The sequence below is a fragment of the Lachnellula hyalina genome (assembly GCF_007821495.1).
Source record: "Lachnellula hyalina strain CBS 185.66 chromosome Unknown contig00047, whole genome shotgun sequence".
NCBI lineage: Eukaryota > Fungi > Ascomycota > Leotiomycetes > Helotiales > Lachnaceae > Lachnellula > Lachnellula hyalina.
In genome coordinates this window covers 129,555-149,354 of record NW_022157161.1, presented here as the reverse complement: position 1 = coordinate 149,354, position 19,800 = coordinate 129,555, and the positions used below count along the sequence as shown (strand labels likewise).

The 19,800-nt window shown below is 48.8% G+C and overlaps 6 protein-coding genes across 6 annotated transcripts; 4 read left to right on the top strand and 2 right to left on the bottom strand.

Annotated features, from left to right (window-relative positions):
- Positions 1-409: 409 nt before the first annotated feature.
- Positions 410-1,048, top strand: LHYA1_G003632 (uncharacterized protein; the record flags this gene model as incomplete). Its single annotated transcript, XM_031148601.1, has 1 exon — positions 410-1,048. The coding sequence occupies one exon, from the start codon at positions 410-412 to the stop codon at positions 1,046-1,048; it is 639 nt and encodes a 212-aa protein (XP_031006329.1).
- Positions 1,049-1,166: 118 nt separating this feature from the next.
- On the bottom strand, positions 1,167-1,653 carry yrdN (putative tautomerase YrdN; the record flags this gene model as incomplete). Its single annotated transcript, XM_031148600.1, has 2 exons — positions 1,167-1,440; positions 1,535-1,653. 2 exons carry the CDS (start codon positions 1,651-1,653, stop codon positions 1,167-1,169), a joined length of 393 nt encoding a protein of 130 aa, XP_031006332.1.
- Positions 1,654-4,547: 2,894 nt separating this feature from the next.
- btb1 (BTB/POZ domain-containing protein) lies at positions 4,548-9,355 on the top strand (the record flags this gene model as incomplete). Its single annotated transcript, XM_031148599.1, has 2 exons — positions 4,548-7,617; positions 7,716-9,355. The coding sequence occupies 2 exons, from the start codon at positions 4,548-4,550 to the stop codon at positions 9,353-9,355; spliced, it is 4,710 nt and encodes a 1,569-aa protein (XP_031006331.1).
- Positions 9,356-10,905: 1,550 nt separating this feature from the next.
- Positions 10,906-13,929, top strand: atg13 (Autophagy-related protein; the record flags this gene model as incomplete). Its single annotated transcript, XM_031148598.1, has 3 exons — positions 10,906-11,136; positions 11,203-11,298; positions 11,353-13,929. 3 exons carry the CDS (start codon positions 10,906-10,908, stop codon positions 13,927-13,929), a joined length of 2,904 nt encoding a protein of 967 aa, XP_031006299.1.
- An 827-nt stretch (positions 13,930-14,756) lies between these two features.
- On the top strand, positions 14,757-16,420 carry Adhfe1 (Hydroxyacid-oxoacid transhydrogenase, mitochondrial; the record flags this gene model as incomplete). The annotated part of the gene is made up of 4 exons (XM_031148597.1): positions 14,757-14,786; positions 14,838-15,241; positions 15,300-15,937; positions 15,993-16,420. The coding sequence occupies 4 exons, from the start codon at positions 14,757-14,759 to the stop codon at positions 16,418-16,420; spliced, it is 1,500 nt and encodes a 499-aa protein (XP_031006300.1).
- Positions 16,421-16,971: 551 nt separating this feature from the next.
- On the bottom strand, positions 16,972-19,184 carry hse1 (Class E vacuolar protein-sorting machinery protein; the record flags this gene model as incomplete). The annotated part of the gene is made up of 6 exons (XM_031148596.1): positions 16,972-17,675; positions 17,723-17,917; positions 17,965-18,037; positions 18,083-18,838; positions 18,896-19,056; positions 19,145-19,184. The coding sequence occupies 6 exons, from the start codon at positions 19,182-19,184 to the stop codon at positions 16,972-16,974; spliced, it is 1,929 nt and encodes a 642-aa protein (XP_031006307.1).
- Between the last annotated feature and the right edge of the window lie 616 nt (positions 19,185-19,800).

The window sequence follows — 19,800 nt, the reverse complement described above, 5'->3', positions numbered from 1 at the left end:
ACCTTTCTGTTCCATTTGAGGCTTTTATAATCGCTGGATTGGTGCTGGATTATCCGCCAAATCACGTACCTACCTAGTTTCATCCGTTCGGGAGCTAGCTGCCTTGACCGGGTTAACGTGCTAGTTATATTCATCCATACCTTACTAGGGGCACTCATCATTCCCTCATGTTCTTATACCTTCATTTATCTCGGATTTAACACCTACTCTTTACCACTAAGACTAAGATAGATACCTGAAGCCCTCCAAAGCGGCAAAGTCCCCTTAAACTAGGCGCATTCATGTTTCGACAAACAGGCCTAAAATTACCTTAGGCTGAGTGAGCATATCGAGAGAAAGAAACGGTCTCAAACTCTCACTCCACACCAAAGAAAAGGCCATGCCGCCCAAGAAACCAGCCTCCACAAAGATGCCAAAGAATTGGCCTCCAGAAATCCTCTACCTCACAGCTCCAGCATACTCCAAGACCCTCTCATCACACCATCTCACGTCCCTCAAATCCCCACCTAAAGACCTTCTTCTTCTCCCCATCCCACCCTCTACACCTAGAGGCCCCAGCCCCCTTGTCAAAATAACACCCATAACAACGCCCTCCCACCCCGCATGCGGCCAAAACGGACTCTTCGCAGCCAGCGACCTCAAGCCCGGCCAATTCATCCTCCAATACCTAGGTATCATCCACGCTTCCCCAAACCCAAACTCAACAACAGACTCGGAAGAAGTGCGTCGTGATCATGATCCGCACGCGGACTCTGATTACGATCTGAGTCTGGATCGGGAGCTGGGGATTGGGATCGATGCGCATGGGATGGGGAATGAGGCCAGGTTTATTAATGATTATAGGGGCGTGGCTGAGAAGGCCAATGCGGAGTTTAGGGAGTGTTGGGATGGGAGGACGGGGGAGAAGGGGATGGGCGTTTGGGTTTTGGGCGAGGGGAAGAAGGCTAGTGGGAAGGGGAAGGGTGTGAGAAAGGGGCAGGAGATTTTGGTTTCCTACGGGAGGGGGTTTTGGGGTGCTAGAAAGGATGTAGAAGAGGAGGGTGGATGAGCATGAGCTGTTGGTATTCCTTCCTCTTCTTGCGGGGCTTTTCTTTTCAATTATTCTAACTGCCCTTCTACTAGATCCAGGTTGTGTTCACCTCTTGCCCCCTCCCTCCATTCCACACTCACAAATCCCCAGTAACAAACTGCGCCCTCCCCATCCCAAAACTCCAATCCTCCCTAGTATTCGCCGAGCAGGAAATAATCAGATCCGTCCCCGGAACCCCACACTCCCCCTCCAACCGCCTCTGCAGCTCCGCATACACAGCTTGCTTCGTATGCGCATCCCGTCCTTGCTGGAAGATCTGGATGAAGACTAGTTTGTCTGTTCGCTGGAAGCCGAGATTCGTGTCTTCGCAGATTATCTCGTAGGGCTCGTGTTGGGTTATAATCTGGTACCTTTAGGGACGGAGAAAGATCTAGTTAGTACATACAGCACAGCTGTCTGGGAAAATAGGATAAGGATATGGGTTGGGAGTGTAGACGGGCATACCGATCTCTTGGAGGGGCATTGAATTTCTCTAGCATCACCTCTTGCACGATATCCGCCAGTTTCTTGATCTCCGCAGGCGTACGCACATTTTTGATCATGTCGATTTTCACGAGGGGCATTTTGGACACGAATTTGAAAGGACGGATGTTAAAGGGTTATAGAATAGTGTTTTGTTGTTTGGGGATGAACTTATAAGTTCGGAGTTATGGGATGATGACGTGACATTGAAGCTTTGAAGTGGATCCCTAAAGCGAGCTATTCTCAAATCCCCACAAAGCGAACTTTGGTCATATAAGATATCCAACTTACTATCCTACAGGTAATATGAATTATTACTATTCATTTCCATGTCCGCTTCTCAGCACGAGCAATAGAGCTGTTCATCCGCTCTTGCTCTTCATGTGCATACTGACAGCGTAACAAATGCTGGTCTCTCGGATCACCTAGTGATTTAGAACAAAAGGGGCAGAAATCCAATGTCTTGTTCTCGTCTGTAGCGCCGCCGATAAAAGATGTGTCGTCTAGCTGGCGTTCGAGCGTGTTTGAAAAGAGCTCGGAAAGCCAGTCGTCTAGAGAGTTTGACGGCGGTTTATCCTGAACGGAGCTTGGGGTGGATGGATTGGCTGCCCTTTCCTCGGCGTTCGGAGATTCGTACGTTGTTGTATTGGGTGTATAGAGGTCGGTAGTATCTTCTTTAATGAAAACCTCACCAGAGCGATATTTGGACGCGTTTGCTAGATGTGAAATGTTTGTTGGGTGAACTTCTTCCTTGTTATTGTTGCCTGCTATATGATTCTGGCTAGGATCAATGACTTGCTCCATATCGGATGTTGTTTCGTCGATCCAACCTTTGATACGCTCCTTGGAATGGTTGTTCGATTTTCTTGCCTGGGCAAGATCGAACGCAAATATGCACTCTGAGCAGGCTGGTCCGAAAGGATAGGAATAATCGTCATCGTAGCAGATTCTTGGTTCTGTGTATGACTGGCGTGGTGTATAGGCACTTGATTCGGAGTTTCTGTAAAAGTTCTGCATGGCTGGATCTATGGTGTTCTAAGGAGAAAAGTAAGAGCGGTCTTGAAGATGCGAGATAGTACTTTATACAAGCTGATTGTTAGAAGTAACAAGGGAGTCGCCGATTCAAAGAAGTGACCATAATGAATCTGAGGTTCTCTTTCTTTATTCTCAGAGACAATAACATTGTTTTGGCGGAGTGCCACTAGGCTGTTAACAATGTGATTATCACACACATATGAAAATATAGAGTATGAGAAACTTCCTAATGGCGATGGTCATGTGAAAGGTTGTGGAATACAATTGCGCCCCGAAGATTGAGTTCAAGACGAGCGAAACCAGATTCGCACATTGTAATTTACTTTCATCATGAATCGGCACTTGAAGCAATTCGCGGCGGATGTTTCAGAAATAGACAAGTAACCTACATTCTCACACTACCCAGAATGTGGCCACTTACCAGCCAAAGGAGATATGCGGACCTGAAATCGCGGAAGAGGGTAAGGTATGCTCTTGCTCAAAATACCCAGAGGACAATTCCCCCGATTTACATGTATGCTAGAGCACCCCGGGGAGTCCCGAGCCGCACCCACGCAACACTTGTCTAAGTATCAAACGGGTCGTGACCTGCTCGTGGTTACTAGACATCTCCTATGCCAAAGAACTTATCAACGCGGTAAGCATTCGGCGAAAAAATCAGGTTGTCTCATTGGTATACTGTCACAGGTATCATACAGCTCCTAACTTTGACAAGGAGAACACAAATTGTTCTCGGTGGCTCAGGAAGCTGATTCAAAAGTCAGATCTTGAGAAGCATAGGTACGAGTACCGAATTCAAAAGCTATCCGCTATGAGAGATCATGTGTAGGTGCTTGGTCGATAAATCGAGGCAGCGAGCAGCCAACCCAATTAAGTGCTGCCTTTTGTTTTGATTCTCGAGAAAGATAGACAAGCAAGAACCAGAGCTTTTTGCTCAGGAATTAACAAAAGCGTTCTCAGCACTCGCAACAAATCTAGATGGAGTTTGACAGGACGTGTGTTGAGCTCGAAGGAGTTGAGGAAACGGCGTTAACAGGGTGTAACATTTTTATACAACACAAAGACTTGACTTGTAAATGTGATATACTGAAGGTGTGACCAGACCAGAGAAAAAGGAGACGTTCATTATGTGAAGACATGACTGAAAAGAGACGATGTGAACATTTCTAATGGAGACTGAATCAGAGTAGAAAATAATGCTACTCTCCATGGAACAAGATTGCAAGCCAGCGAGTTGAAGAGCTCAAACTAAGAGAAAGGGTTACATGCATACTGTAGGAGACCCGCAATGATTGAGCAGTAGCAGTATAGTAGTTGGTGTTGTATGATGTGGCCCGTCCTTGGTTCACCGCCGATATGCAGGTCGATCTCCCTGTGACACGTATAAAGGAGCATCGACCCTCAACTTGAGAATGCCATCAATCTCGGATTCTTCGTTCATCCCGCCGAGATCGTGCCGGGTAAAGATATCGAGAGAAAGGTTTGTTGAAGGTGGGAAGACTTGCTCCCGTCGCGTCGATGTTGCACAAGGAAGAATGCTGTCGTCTCATTGGGCAGGAGTCACACATCGCAGTGATAGATATACCTCCATTAACCTCTCTCACTAATAAACACCACCGCCAACAGCTATTTCCAACAAACTCAATAACTTCTTCTAACAAACTCGAATCTTCCACCGTTCTAGAAAACCTCGAAGCCTCTGAAAGACCCAGACCTACTGGTGCTGTTCCTACACCCCAAATTTTGCGACGCCACTCGAGCTTAACAATCAACCACCACACCCTCGAACATCGACACGTACTGGCATATACTCGATCGAACACCAATTCACCTTCTTTGATATCTCCTAGGAGTCTTCCTGCGCTTCACACGCCTTTAAAAACGCCGTGCGCCGTCGAGTGCATAGCGAGGTGTATCTGAAGTTTCCGGAAGATCTTCTGTATTTGCCACTTTGCGACACATGAACTATCCTTTACTCTGGAAGTACTTCTACAATGACGAAATCGAGCGGTTTCGGAAACTACTGGCAAATGCCAATCATAATACACAACATGCATCGAAAGGCTATGGTGGAGGGCCGGGCGCACACAGCTGGGGAAGCATAGTGGGAAGTCCAGGCGCAAGCCCATTTTCGACCTCACCGCGAGCATTCAAGAACCGGAAAGTCTCTGGTCAAGCCGGTAACTTTGGTGGCAAGGGAGGCAACTCAATTGGAATAAGTCGGTCAGATGTCAATAGCAAAGACCACGCTGGAGTGCCACTCTTGTGCCGAATAGTCTCGTCGAAGCTAGAGAACGCGGTTGACTTTGCCCTGGCCCTTATTGAACATCCTTTAATCGACCTCTATGCCCAGGATACAGAGAATGGATGGACAGCCTTGCACAGAGCACTTTACACTGGGAATGTTACCTTGGCACGGGTGATCATCGAGAAAGATAGTCATAACTTGCAAGATACCTCGGCGCAAAGGGGGCCAACTTCTGTCATCAAAGTGAAAGATCATGAAGGGAACAGTCCTTTTGACGTTTACAATGCCACTATCGCAAGGCGAGCTGCGCAGCGAAGAGGTGATGGAGAATCTGATGAAGACTCCGAGGAGAACTCGGAACCCGAAGACGCCGAATCTGGAGAAGGTGGCCAAATATATTCAGTTATCGATGGTGATGAAGTCTTTGCGTGGGGAAGTAGTAAGAATTACAATCTAGGGTTTGGAGATCAAGATGATCGTCAGTACCCGGAAAAGATCACATTGAAGAGACCAGATCACCTCCTATTTCGTTTTTACCGGGAATATCTGGAGTCGATCCAAAGCACCGACGATGCGATGTATCAGACGCTGTCGAAGTCCAATCCAAAGTCAGTCTCTGAGCTCCCAAGCCTGATATCTAATCGTCCAATTGTTGTTCAAGATGTGGCTCTTTCAAAGCTCCATAGCGCGATTCTTACCAACGATCCAGAGTGCAACCTATTCATGTGTGGTTTTGGGCCGGGGGGACGATTGGGAACTGGTGACGAAGTGACTCGGTTTTCTTATGTCTGCATAGAGAATGGACTCTCCGGCAAACATATCATCCAAGTCGCGCTAGGGAACAACCACTCTTTGGCTGTGGATTCTAATGGAGAAATATTTAGCTGGGGCCAAAATACACATGGAGTCCTGGGGTATTCTCTCCCCCGCCCAGCTTTGACTGACGAAGATCCCATATGTTCTACCCCGCGCCAAATATTCGGCCCTTTGAAAAGGGAGCATATCATTGGGGTAGCCGCTTCGGCAATTCATTCTGTTGCACATACTGCCACCAGCCTTTTCACATTCGGTAAGAACGAAGGCCAGCTGGGCTTGATGGATTCAGATTCCAGAAGTCTTGAAGTACAGCCCATACCTCGCAAAGTAGCGGCGTCTCTCTTCAAGGCTCCAATTAAGATGGTATCAGCGATCAATCAAGCTACTATTGTTCTGCTTGAGAATCATACGGTCTGTGTCTTTACCAATTATGGTTACAACATTATCAAGTTTCCATCCAACGACGGATTCAGCAATTACCACCTGAAAAGCAACGCGTTTACAAGTCGGTCTGATTCATTGTCCGACAATATTACAAACATCACAGCAGCTGGAGATACCATTGCAGCATTCTCAACACAGAATTTGTTCACGATAAATGTGAGGAAGATTGATTCCAATTCGGCTACAAGTACAACGAACCCAGCGAAAATCAAAGATTCCTTGACAACCCCGCAACGAGTGTGGAGCTTGCGTAAAGGCCACTGGGACGGAATCAAATCTGCCTCGGTCACCGAAAATGGGTCAGTGGTCGTTTGTACTCAAGCTGGCGCAGTCTGGCAGCGTATCAAGCGAACCAAAGTCAAAGATGCATTCGCAGGAACGGGGACCTTTCATCGCAAAGACTTCAAATTTCAGCGTGTTCCTGGTCTTACTAAAGTCGCAGCTGTTCGCAGCACGGCATTCGGTGTGTACGCGGCTATCCGCAAAGATTGCGATGTGACGAAGACGCAAATTGAAGTTGCTGGCCAGACTTTATGGGATGATGTCAACCCTTTGCTTAGCATTCGAGACCTAGAAGCCTCTGAGGTTTCGAAAGAGGACCATTCGCCTCGATTTTGGACGCCGAGCCTGCGAGAAGACCTAATTGACCCCCTCAAATGGGCCGTGCTAACATCTCTGGACCTAGAGGCAGATATTGGTCGCCATTTATCCAATGTCCAAGGCGACTACGACGCTGAGATTGGCACCACGACGTCTGATGTTCGGATACCCGTGCACAGTTTCATGATTGCCAGGAGTTCAATTTTGAGGACAATCATTGGTGAATTCCGCCAGAAAGGTAGAGCAAATATTGCTGATGTCCTGGATCTTGAAGGTGGCCACCATGGACGCACTACGGTCATCTTTCAAAGCCTAGATTTCATCACACTAATCAACTTGGTTCTCTACCTGTACACGGATACAGTCATTGATGTGTGGCACTTTACCCGTAATTCCCCAAATATGGCTTTCAGATACCGGCAGATTCGTGTAGAGCTTATGAAGGTTGCGGCGCACCTGAAGTTGTCAAAGTTGGAATCTGCAGTTCGGCTTATGACGGAGCCCAAACCGTGCATGAACCTTGACATGGCACTTGCAATCCAGGACCCCAGCTTCTTTGATGATTATGATACAATCATTGAATTGGACGGATCCGAAATGGCTGCTCATAGTGCCTTGTTGTGTCAAAGGTGTCCTTTCTTTGAAGGGCTATTCAATGGCCGTGCTGGAGGCCAATGGTTAGATGGCAGGCGAGAGGAGGGCTCGAAAGCTGTTCGAATCGACTTGAAACACATCAGCCCCAGCACATTTGAGCTGGTATTACGATATTTGTATGCCGATGCTGGACCAGAGCTCTTTGATGATGTTGTATCGGCAGATATTGATGAATTCTCGGACCTAGTGATGGATGTTATGGCTGCAAGCAACGAGCTTATGCTTGACCGATTATCGCAAATTTGTCAACAGACAATTGGTCGTTTTGGTTAGTTTGACTGGATCCCTCACCCTAGAAAGAGAGATCTGCAGTATTTTTTGGAGAACGTGGAAGAGTAGCACCGCTAACTCTCTTTTCTCCTTTAGTAAGCACTCGCAACGTTTGTTACTTGGTGAATGCCATCGCCCCCTGCTCCATCACGGAGTTCAAGGATGCTGCTCTGGAATACGTTTGCTTGCAGTTGGAATCTATGCTCGAAAATCACTTGATGAATGATCTCGACGAGGACCTTGTTTATGAACTAGACGAAATTGTTCGTGCCAATCAGTTGGCATGTCTGCCATTTGCCAAAAGCGAGAGGGCTGAACTTCTGTTGCACGCCAGGCATCCCAGCTTGGCGGGTGATATTGATGAGGAACGACAACGAAGACTCCGCGATATGGCATTTCGAGCGAATCTTAGAGATGACGATAATCGACAATCTTCATCCTTCCGAGCGCGTTTGGGAAGCCCTGATGATTTTATGTCTGTGTCGCCGAGTCAAGAGAAGCTGCGACGGACATCCAAGGGTCTTCGAAATGAACCTTTTAGCCCAATTATTCGGCCAAAAGACTCTACGGTGGACTTGATGTTTGATATGGATGACGATGAGCCTTTGGGCTCCCGAAATTTACCATCTCGAGTCCCAGATCCTGTTCAGGGGTCAACGGCAAAAGCGGGAGATGTCTCACCTGGTAATAAGGAACCATGGGCAGGACAAGATCCCAGATCTATACCCGATGAGGAAGTCTTCACCCTTCCCTCAAACCTATCGAGTGTCGGGACTCCAAAAACACCTGAGATGGCAGCACAAATCTTGAACAAGTGGCCATCGCCAGCCCTCCCATCATCGAAGCTCAACATGAGAGAGATTATGGCTCAAGCCTCCTCTGGTCGAACATCTAGCCTGTCGATGAGTCTTTCTGTACAGAAGACTAAAGATGCAGCTAGCAATGATGACGTTAATAGTAGAGTCGATACCAGTAGCAAGACGGCGCCTTCAAAGATCTCTCAGAAGGAGCGAAAGAAGCAACAGCAGCAAGCGCTGCAACAAGCCATGTCCAGTCCTCAGATTAATGTGGAACAAGCTGGTGAAAAGGCATCTTCGCCCTGGCAAATAGCTGCAACTGGGCCAAAGACCTCATTGAAGGACGTGCTCAAGGAGCCAACGTCATCACTAGGGTTGACTCCGAAGTCTGCGGAATCCCCAATTTCATCTCGGCCATTGACAGTGAGGCGCACTGCCTCACCAGACACCCGCTTCTCGGGTCAACAGAGGAGCAACAGTGCCCGCGAGTTTACAAAAGAGCACCGTTCTTCTCCAGCGGGCTCTTCGCGGGCCACTTCTGGATCGAAATCTGGAAAGGTATCGCCTCACTCGAAATCATACATCCCACCCGTTTCCAGGGCCGAGCCTTCCCTCCAGCTATCAATGTCGGACATCATTGGCCAACAGAGAAGAGAACAGGAAGTCATCAAAGAAGCAGTGGCAAAGCGAAGTTTGCAGGAAATTCAAGAGGAGCAGGCGTTCCAAGAATGGTGGGACCAGGAGAGCAGAAAGGCACGGGAAGAGGAGGCTGTTAGAGCCAGGGTTAGTGCCCCTGGAGCTGCGCGCGGTGGCAAGAGTGGAGGTGGGCGGGGTAAAGGGGGGAATAGAGGTAGAGGGGCGAGAGGTCGAGGTGATGCTTCTTCACGGGGACGTGGAAGAGGGAAAGCCCAGGAGAAGAACACAGGGGCAACACAATGATTTTGTACCTATGTATTATGGAAGACGCGTATAAATGAGGTGCACTTGCACAATCTGTGGGCACAAAAACGTGATTATGATATCAAGGGTCTATCCAAGTGGTACGAAAACGGAACAGCTTGCTTGGTGCAAGTCTTTACCATGCTGAGTGGCTGCGTGCTATAGAGGTAGCTAGCTACTAGTACGCGGTAGTTGAAGCGATATCTATCTCTGCCCCAGTTGGCTTAGAACAAGTCATGCGGACATGAAGAGACGTTGATGTTGGCAATCAGCAGCAGCTTTCACGTGCTTCTTATGCAAGTCCAACAAGGCTCTTGTTCTCGTCACCAGCTTAGCACGCACATAGGTTGGATTGGCTGGCTACCCTCTACCCTGACAATGAATGGCTTTGTACCCGGATGGCTTGCGACATCGGATCGGTCTTATACGTGACCGTTGACTTGGCCGTTGCGTGTGTGCAAGTTGGGGTTGTCGTACGAGCGAGCTTCGGCTGCGACGGACAAGAAGAATAGATGGGTACGGTACGGTACTTAGGGTAGGTACATGCCATACATAGGTCTAGGTAAGGTACCATACCATAGATGGATGCTCGAGGCCATCTATCACATGTTCACCATGGCCCGGAAGAGTTTGGGAATCCGGATGGTAGTCGTGGTCGTGGTCGTGGTGGTTGTCGTGGTTGCATCCTCGACGACAATCGGCTGAGAGATAAGAAACAGATGACTAAGCCGATCCAACTTACCACTTACAGTTTTGAGCTGCATCCGTCCACCGATCCATCCATCGCGGCGGCGACTTGTGTCACTTATTTCGTGCTCGACCTCGACCTCGAGCTCAGACTTCTTTTGTAATAGTACCTCCTGCACTCTCCACCGCTGCCATTGCACCATTCCGCAAAGATACGAAGTGACTTGGAATACCCTCCTGTCTTCCATTGTACTGTCTGTCTGTCTGTCTGTAAGCGCTTGGATCACGAGCACTAGAGTCATGCTCCACAGTCCTACAGTAGTCACCAGTACGGTTACGGTATCGTCGCTATCTGAGTCCAACATCCTAGTTTTGGCAACTTCAGTCATCTACAATCAATCTTGGGATACTGATTGAAACATCTCTTGAACTCATCCTCATCCTCATCCTCATCCTCATCTTCATCCGCGAATCCTCGACAAACACTTAGATAAATATCCTGAAAAGCAAAGATGCTCGCTGCCTGAGCTACCGCTCTTGACTGCAGGCCCCTACCCCTACCTCTACCTCAAGCTCTCAGTTGCCTACCGCTCCCCACAGTCTACCAAAACATTGGCTCCTTTCACCCCAAACCGTCACCGAAACCCTCAAAACTGCCTGCCACGTTATCAATAGCGAATAGTTTACCATGGATGCCCAAATCATGAGGTATCCTGGCTCTGCTACCCTCGACATTTAGCTCTACCACTGCTGCCCCATGCCAAGTGCGTGTCCACGGTTCTCGCAGATCCGCACAACTCAATAGCTCGACCAAACTACAGCTTGCCTCCAAATCGACGGATACGTCGATCGCTCCAAGCAAGATGCATCAACATCCCCGGCCGTCTCCTATGACGGCCTCTTCAGCCTCGTCTCCTCGAACAAATCCAAATAGAACGAATAACCCAAGAGAAGAAGGCCCAGGTTCCCATACGAGAACAAACTCAGACATGCCTATCTACAACGAGGGTGATGATGGCAGTGGGGATAGCGGAATTATGCCTTCAAATGGACCCAGTAAAGAATCCGTCAAGAAGCTGGACCAAATAATACAGGTAAGAATAGGCAGCTTCCAATCAGGATCATGTAGCGATATTTAAAGCTAATGTTTTGCTAAACAGAACTTCCATACAAAAGCAGCTATTGTTGTGCTGCAATCGAGAATGTCTCTTCCCATCTTGTACACTAAAGATGGGTCGAAGAAGGTCAATAAATGGGTAAAGTTTCTTCTTCTGATGTACCAAACATGTTGTCTAATTTCAGCTCAACAGTTCCAAATCGAAACGGATGATACTACTGCCTTTCGAGACGATTTAAGTATATGGCGAACATCTGGAGGCTTTGAAAATCGACCACCCCCTTTAATTTTGGAGACATACCTGGACACCTCGGCATTGACGAGTAGGCATAGCCTGGTCATTGTAGATGACAATGGGAAACGATGGGATGTCTTAGAAGCTTTGAACAACTCAAGCGGATCAAGCGACGGGGGATCTCGTATACGGAAGCGAAATAATGAGGTAGTTCTAGAAAGGTGGCGGATTGAACTTAAAGGTAGTCCGAGGGAACGGACGTACGATTTTGCATCCACCTTGCCAACAGTGTATAAGAAGTGCATTGTCTTCTTCCGATCCTTATACGCCACAGCCAAGTTTACACCGGCATGGAAATTCGCGAAGGCTTTGGCGAAGAGCGGGGCCACGAATAATTTGCTACAAGTCAAATGTCGAATATTGAACGGAGACGTCCCGCCCAGTCGATTTGACGCGCTCACTCATCCTTTGTGCGATAATCGAGGTCCTGTTACCACGGATTATTTTCTAGGGACGACAGATACACCTGCGGGACAATTTTCGGCCGAAGTTTCTTACCGAAATGACTGTAATTTTCGTGTGGACGATTCTGAGACTATGCTCAGCTCAAGATTCATGGGCGTAGATGAACATTATTTTGCACCCTCTATAGTGAGTAAAGATGATAACCGTCCTCGTTCTACCAGAACTGCGGAGGTTGGGTCATTACCTGCTCATCGGCACCGTGTGGACAATACTGAGCCAATTCAAGCTTATGGAAGTCTTTCTACCTTCCATGGCGATGCGCCTCCTAGGGGCTCGAGCCCCATTTCGGCCCTTCGTGCTGCCAAACCTATGGGCTCTAATACAAGCTCGCCGTCTCAAGATTCATTCCCTAAAACCCGGCCTATACAAACCTCTCGAGGGTCACTAAAGTCGACAGAAACTATTCCAATGGCAAGAAGACCATCAGTATCCTTTCAGCCATTCAAAGCTGGATCCCTATCATCCTCACCCGGGCGTGGAGGCTCGTTACAAAATACTGGAGATATGCTTCCACCACCATCACCCCAATCTCTGCCTCGAGCATCTGGTATTAGTGCTTTGACACAAGCTCGCAATCGCTCATCGTTGACAGCCGGAATGCCAGCCTCGCTACGGGGTGGGCCTATCGTCACTGATAATATAGTCCCATCATCCTCGTCTAGCTCGCCAAAGCCTGCCCCAATAAGTAGATACAGCAGCAGCTTTACTCATCGCAGAGGCAGGTCATCGTATGGAGGCGGGAGCAAGCTCGTCGATGATGACCAAGGGAGTAGTGGCAAACAAAGTCTCTCTTCATCGATGCAACCTGGTTCGGGCATTCTCGCCGAAACTGGAGGAGGTGGTAGCTCGGGATCTTTGCAAACTGACGATGATAACATCTCTGAGTTTCTGAAATTATTAGACAGCAAGAAGAACCTGCAAAGTTTCGAGCCCTCTGGCGAAGCATCCACAAAACGCACAGCCGCCCAACTCTCCAAGTACCAATCAATGAGGGAGTCGAATAATCTGCTGACAGAGTCAATGTCGTCGTCAACAATGATGCATCGATCATCAAGCTCTTCAAGTCGACAGCTGTCAAGTGTACCGCCAATGGTAGCCGCTACATCCATGTCAACATCATCGTCGCCTGGTAAGCCAGTCTCGCCGCACACTCCACATACACCAGCTATACCATCCCGTCTGAGTGCAAACTCTATAGCGGAATACTCTGTACCGCAGCGGGTAAGTCACCGCAGCAGGACTTCACCAGAGGCGAGGTTGGAAGATGTCACGGATGATAGTCTATCCAACGAGGGGACAAATGCAATCGATATCCCTACATCGCCGCGGACATATTACCCTCATGTACGAAGGTCTAGCTCTGTTGCGCAACAACACCGAGCCCTTCCTGTGGAGGATGATTTGGGCGATCTGCCATTTGCAATCCATCGTTCGATCAGTCTAGGCGCTGATGACCGCGAGCCGCCTAGTTTGAGCGCGTTACTGGGGCTCGGTCAAGCCGCTGAGAACGAAGCATCAGCATCATCGCCTTCCCCATCTCGTATGTTACAACCTGCTGCTCATATCTCAGAGCCAACGGATCGCGAAGCCTCCTCTCTTGAGCAAATCGAGTCGGAAGCCCCACAAGTACCACGCGGGTTTTCTGCAGGGTCTACAAACTCCCCATACCGGCCTAGGATAGGTCGCACAGGTGGCCGTGGAGTAACCCCTCCACAAACAGGCTCGTACTCGAGCCTCATTGAAAGGGGCAGCGGGAGTGGTACGAGTACAAGCGATAGAGCTGGTGGTGGCAGATATAGCTTCACTAGGACCGCAGGGATGTACGAGACTGACGATGAGCTATTGCTCTTCGACATGAGCGAAATCGGACGAGATCAATCGAGGAGGAGCATTGAAGAACCAAGGGGGGGAGGAACTATAGGAACTAGCGAACGTGGAGGCTACGAGTCAGGGAGGGGGGGCGATTCTGGCTCAAGCAGCCGGAGAGGTAGTCGCCGAGGAGGATGGTAGTCATTTATCCTGTTGACTACAGGAAACATCTCCCATGTTCAGCGGAGAATATACGTTCACATGACGAAGCACATTATACGACCATTTATGATTTTAACGTATACCCAAGCGTCACACATATTTGAGCAGCGCCGGCCACATTTGGGAAACGGGAGTTGGGGTTCTGGCTTATCCCCATCATCATTTTCTGGTTGTTGCTGCGATTGGCGCTGCATACGGGAAGGCACTTTACAGATTGAATTGGATGCCACAGGGTCTGATACCTAGGAGTTTATAAGAGACAGGGATAGGCAACTTGCGTGTTGAGAAGTATTTAAGGATTGAAAGATATTAAATTGCTTGCTTGCATATTGAATGTAATGTGACTTGTTATTCAGCTTGCTAGTTCCTGACTAAAGACTCCCGATCAATGGATTTCTTCGAAAGGATATATCCATGAAAGCCCCGAGTAACGAATAATTGCTTGTTGTTTAGTGGTCCTAATACTCGCATGACAATAGAATTGTTGTTGACGGTGCCTAAGGTATGGTCGGCTTCCAATACCTCCTGGGATCGGCACCCAAATTGGACGAGCCGAGGACGTGGGACGTGCCTCGTACCTCTTTCCCCGCATGAATGAACCAAGCTCCCGGTAGTAGTAACAAAATGGATTCCGCGGAATTATGACTTACACTTACATATATAGCAGAAACTCTCCCTTGCTATCGATTCGCAGATTCTGGCCGGAACAGAATACTGCTTAGAGAGTATTTACTTGGATACCTACATCCATCTACCCTAAGTTCTCCATTCCAGCATCCGGAATACCCCACCCTACCTCTATCAAGATGGTCTCTGCTGTACGGGTCGCCCCAACGGTATGTATTCAATTGCTAATATTGTGACCCTGTGCTGATGCTGCGAACCAGAGGGCAATGCGCGCCATGAACCTTCTCCGTACCGTTCAATACACACATCCGCCCTCCTGTCCCTGCCACGGAAACCCCACGCATCCGCACCACCACCAGCCCTCCTCCGGTCTCCTCGCCCACGCAAAACAGAATCTCCAGCGCAACTATGCCACCCCAGTCGACACCTCGAGGCAGAAGGAATATGCGTTCGAAATGGCGGCGTCGTCGATCCGCTTCGGACCGGGGGTTACGAAGGAGGTAGGTATGGATTTCAAGAATATGGGCGCGAAGCGCGTGTGTGTGGTTACGGATAGCGTGGTGAGGAATTTGAATGCTATGAAGCAGGTTGAGGAGGGTCTGACGAGAGAGGGGATTGAGTATACTGTTTTTGCTGGGTGTAGGGTTGAACCTAAGGATAGCTCGTATACCCCCCGCCCTTCCCCTATTTCGCTTAGTTCTAGGAGTCTAATATGGGAGTAGGATTAAGGAGGCAATTGCATTTGCCAAACCGTATCAACCAGACGCTTTCCTTGCCGTAGGTGGTGGATCGGTTATTGATACGGCGAAACTCATGAATCTTTATACTTGTTATCCCGATGCCGACTTTCTGGACTTCGTCAATGCTCCGTTGGGAAAGGGACTACCTATTAACAAGCCTCTGAAGCCTCTTATTGCCGTGCCCACCACAGCTGGCACAGGTTCCGAAACCACGGGTACAGCAATTTTCGACCTTGTGGCCAAGCGTGCAAAGACCGGTATTGCACACCGGAATCTCAAGCCGACACTGGGAATATGCGATCCGTACAACACTAGGACTATGCCATCAGCCGTCCATGCCAGCTCAGGCTTAGACGTACTATGTCACAGTCTCGAAAGCTGGACTGCAATTCCGTATTTCGAACGAGTTCCACGACCTGCGAATCCAATACTTAGGCCTGCCTACCAAGGAGCCAACCCTATAAGTGATATTTTCTCCTTGCAAGCTCTGAGAAGCACGGTCAAGTACTTACCCAGAGCCGTAAAGGACCCGGATGACCATGAGGCCCAAAGCCAGATGTTGCTAGCAGCTACTCTTGCAGGCGTCGGGTTTGGAAATGCTGGTGTGCATTTATGTCACGGTAAATAGCAACTCTGAAATAAAAACGAAATTCGCCGCTAATACAACCCGATCAGGAATGTCCTATCCAATCTCTGGCCAAAATCCAGGCTACAAGCACGCAGGCTACCAAGTCGATACCCCCATCATCCCACACGGTGTATCCGTAGCCGTCTCAGCACCAGCCGTATTCCGCTTCACAGGCCCCTCGAACCCAGAACGCCATCTCCAAGCCGCCGAAGCATTCGGCGTCGACATATCCAACGTGAAGAAAGAAAGCGCGGGCGAAGTTCTCGGCGAAGCGCTCGAGCGATTCCTGGCAGATTTGGGGGACCAGCCTAGGGGCTTGAAGGATTTGGGATTCAAGGCGGAGCATTTGGATGATTTGGTCGAGGGGACAATTCCGCAGGCTAGGGTGTTGATGTTGGCGCCTGGGTTGGCGGAGGAGGTGGGCGAGGAAAGACAGCAGCTGAGGCACCTTTTTGAGGATGCCATGGTGCATTAGATGACCTATGCAAATCGTATATACTGATAAGCATTTGAAATAATAAATCTATGTTTGTTATTTCTCAGATGTTATACCGAGTATATATTCCTTTACGACCAGTCTTCTACATTTGATTTTCTAAATACTGCCTGCAACTAACTACAACTACAACAAAATCCGTGAGATGAGGGCCAAGGAAGACTCCAAGGGTGCAAGATGTCGGAAATGTAAATAGGACCCGGCTGGTAGAGTTGCTTCTCCTTGAGCGCAATTTGCTGAAACTAGCACACAAGTGGGGAAGTAAGTCAAAACATCACATAGGAATGGAAAGGACAAGCACAAAGAGATGGAGAGATCATTCGATGGAATAGCATTCTTGGATAACTATACTATCGTACATCCATGAAAGAGGTCCGGGCTGTTCCTTTATTCAGATAAAGCAGCGCTGCAACTATGCGCTCATAAACATGAGTGCCTATGCACAAATGACTTCCGCTGCACTTAATATCACTTGCCCGTATGGTCATTAAAATCCAACGCTCCAATTCCACTTCCACGCTTAACCCAATCTAATATGCTGCACTCTGTCTATAGAAATCGGCTGGGCCGCCAGGCGGCGCACTTGGAGCAGATGGCGCAGTCCCGTCGGGAGAGCCTGGTCTTTGGTACGCTTTGTATTGTCCCTGGGGAGGAGGAGGAGCTCCTTGGCTAGGTAGCGTTTGTCGCGAATCGATGACTGGATAGCCTGGGTTTGTGCCTGCTGGGGGGGCAGGCGGTTGATATCCGGGCTGCGGTTGAGGAGGATGATGGGGATTCAGGGGCGCCGGAGCGTAAGCGTTGTATTGTTGCTGGCTAGGTGGTGGTTGCTGGCTTCCGATGGCGTTGGTGGAATATGGCTCCTCTTCTGAGTAGACCGATGCACTATAAGGCCCTTGTTGATTTACAGGAGAGTCGTATGCAGAAGTAGCAAGCTCTTGGGGATTGTTGGAGTACGTGCTCTGAGGCCGCTGGTTAGATTGTGCTTGATGCGGAGGGTATTGATTTGGTGGAGGGGAAGCTGTGGTTTGGAGAGGGGTAGGCTTTGAGCCTGAAGGGATTCGGGGAGTTGGGTCTCTTTGCGGGTATGGCTGATGCCCTTGAGGCTCAGACGAAGATGGTGGTTGTTGTGGGTGCTGTTGGTTTTGTCCAACCACGTAGAAGGGTTGAGGCCCGGTGCGGTGAGGTTGAGGTGGGTAGCCTTGCGGGGAAGAGGGTTGTTGAGGGTAAGGTTGATCTAGTACAGTCAGTTCGCTCTTTAATATGAAGGGTAACTTTCTATACCTTGAGGATTGGGAGTGTAATATCCTTGGGGTTCTGATTGTGGTGGGGCAGCTTGAGGCGGGTAGCCACCCCCATAAGGTTGGTTTTGGCGACCGTACTGATAGGCTGGCTGGGCCTGTGTCATTGATGCATCTAGGAGGTTCTCATAGTCACGGCAAGATTTAATGAATCTCTCGTTCAGCTGCGTAAAATCATCTAGGACAAATTAGTTGGGCAAAGACAAGTGATGCAAGACCACTCACCCTTTCTCTGAGAGTATTTGCCAATGAGCTCAATGAGCTTTGGGCGAATAGCTAAAGTGGAATGATAAAGTTTCTAGGTCCGTTAGTCTGGAACTACAAAAATAGGAAGAAAACATACGGTAATCTCATCATTATCACGAACGTTCAAGTCAGAGGTTGATGTGCTCAGTAGCGTGAGCAGTTTCTCCACGTTCTTTATCTCAGCAAAAACCTCCGCTTCCATTTGTGCTTCTCTTTGCAACTCGTCTGATGTTGGATCGGCTAGCTTCTCGACATAATTCAGAGGGAAAATTCCGGTCTGGCCTCTCAAGAAACCCTTCCACCAGTCTTTGTAGACCGATTCAAGTACTGCAATGATATCACCCTTTCGGAACGTTAACTCGTCTGGATCGGTGGCCTGGAAATCGAACAGCGCTCTAACACGGGACACTGTTGCGGCAGTTGTTCCCGATGGCACTGTTTGTGGCTGTGCAGCAGGTTGTGATTGTGAGGGTCCAGACGAACTTGGTTGCTGCTGGGAGGATTTTGCCTGGGCTTGTGTAGCCTTGTCTTGAACTGATAATTTGAGGGCCATTTGTAGTTCATCTTCTTCCTTCTGTCTATCGACATCTGTAAGTCGGCTCTTTGATGGGGCCGAAGGGGGATGGAGGTTGGGATTTTGGCTCTTGAGCCTTTGATACTGGTCCCTCATGATGCCTAGGTCTGGGTCCTTGAACATTTCTGCCCATTCCTGCATCCGTTCCAATATCTTTGCTTTTACTTGCTGGTGTGTATTTCGATCGTTGGCTAACCGTAGCAGGGCGTCCGTGAAGGCTCTTGATGCAAGCTCTCGATGCATCTTGACTCCGCAATTTTGGCTAAGGGCATTGGCAAGCTGTGATTGAAATTAGCTTTATGAATAGGGATTGCTTGCATTATAGGGCATCCTCACCTCTAGAGTATATAACTGAACGTTTGCATTTCTATGCGCCAGCCTCTTGATCATACTCGCCACGGCGTCTTTGGCACCACTGTCCTCGGTCGTAACCTTGTCGCAGACATCCATAATGTACTCCCAGTTCTCGGAAGTGAGATTCTCGTCGGTCGCCTTGGCTGTGAGAGATAGAGGTCAGTCATCTTGCTGCAAACAGCTGTTCCCAAGCTCTCCAAGCTTCCGTGCCTGGTGTGAGCTCTGACTTACCGACAACATCGTCGAAGGCATTCTGCTGGGCGCGAAACATGGTTTCTACCAGTCTGGAGTATCAAGTCCGAGGAGTGCTTCTGATGTCTAATTTCTAGGTGAAAGTTGAGGTGGAGGATGAGATTACTTTGATCATCCTCTGGCTCTGGTGGGTGCTTCCGCGCCTCGAGACAAGTGCCCAGGTGGGACGTCACTGCCTCCCTCGCCTGTTGCGCAATTCCAGCGCTAAGGAAGAAACCGTACCTTCACTTCGATACGCATGTCTCCAGGCTGCCATTATAGTACTATGATTTATGACAAAACTTATTTGTCAGAGACAGCATTCAGATGCCATGCATACATATTTTATATAAAAAAGTGATAATATATTCTACAAATATCTACCCAGCTTAAAGTGCTACCAAAACGATCGAGGTATGGAGAGGGGATAGATAGCAGGACCTTCTGGTGTTGATATGCCTCGCAAGAGCTTCTCCTGGCGTACTAATCATTTGGGCTGAGAGAATTCAGAGAAACTTTGATATACGTGCGAATCTTGTTAAAAGCCTGATCACAGATCTCAAGTCATTCATTGCGATAGACAGACATGTCGAGTGAGAGCCATTATCCAATGTTCATCCATCTCAATTGATTGGAACCGCCATCCTTAGCAAATG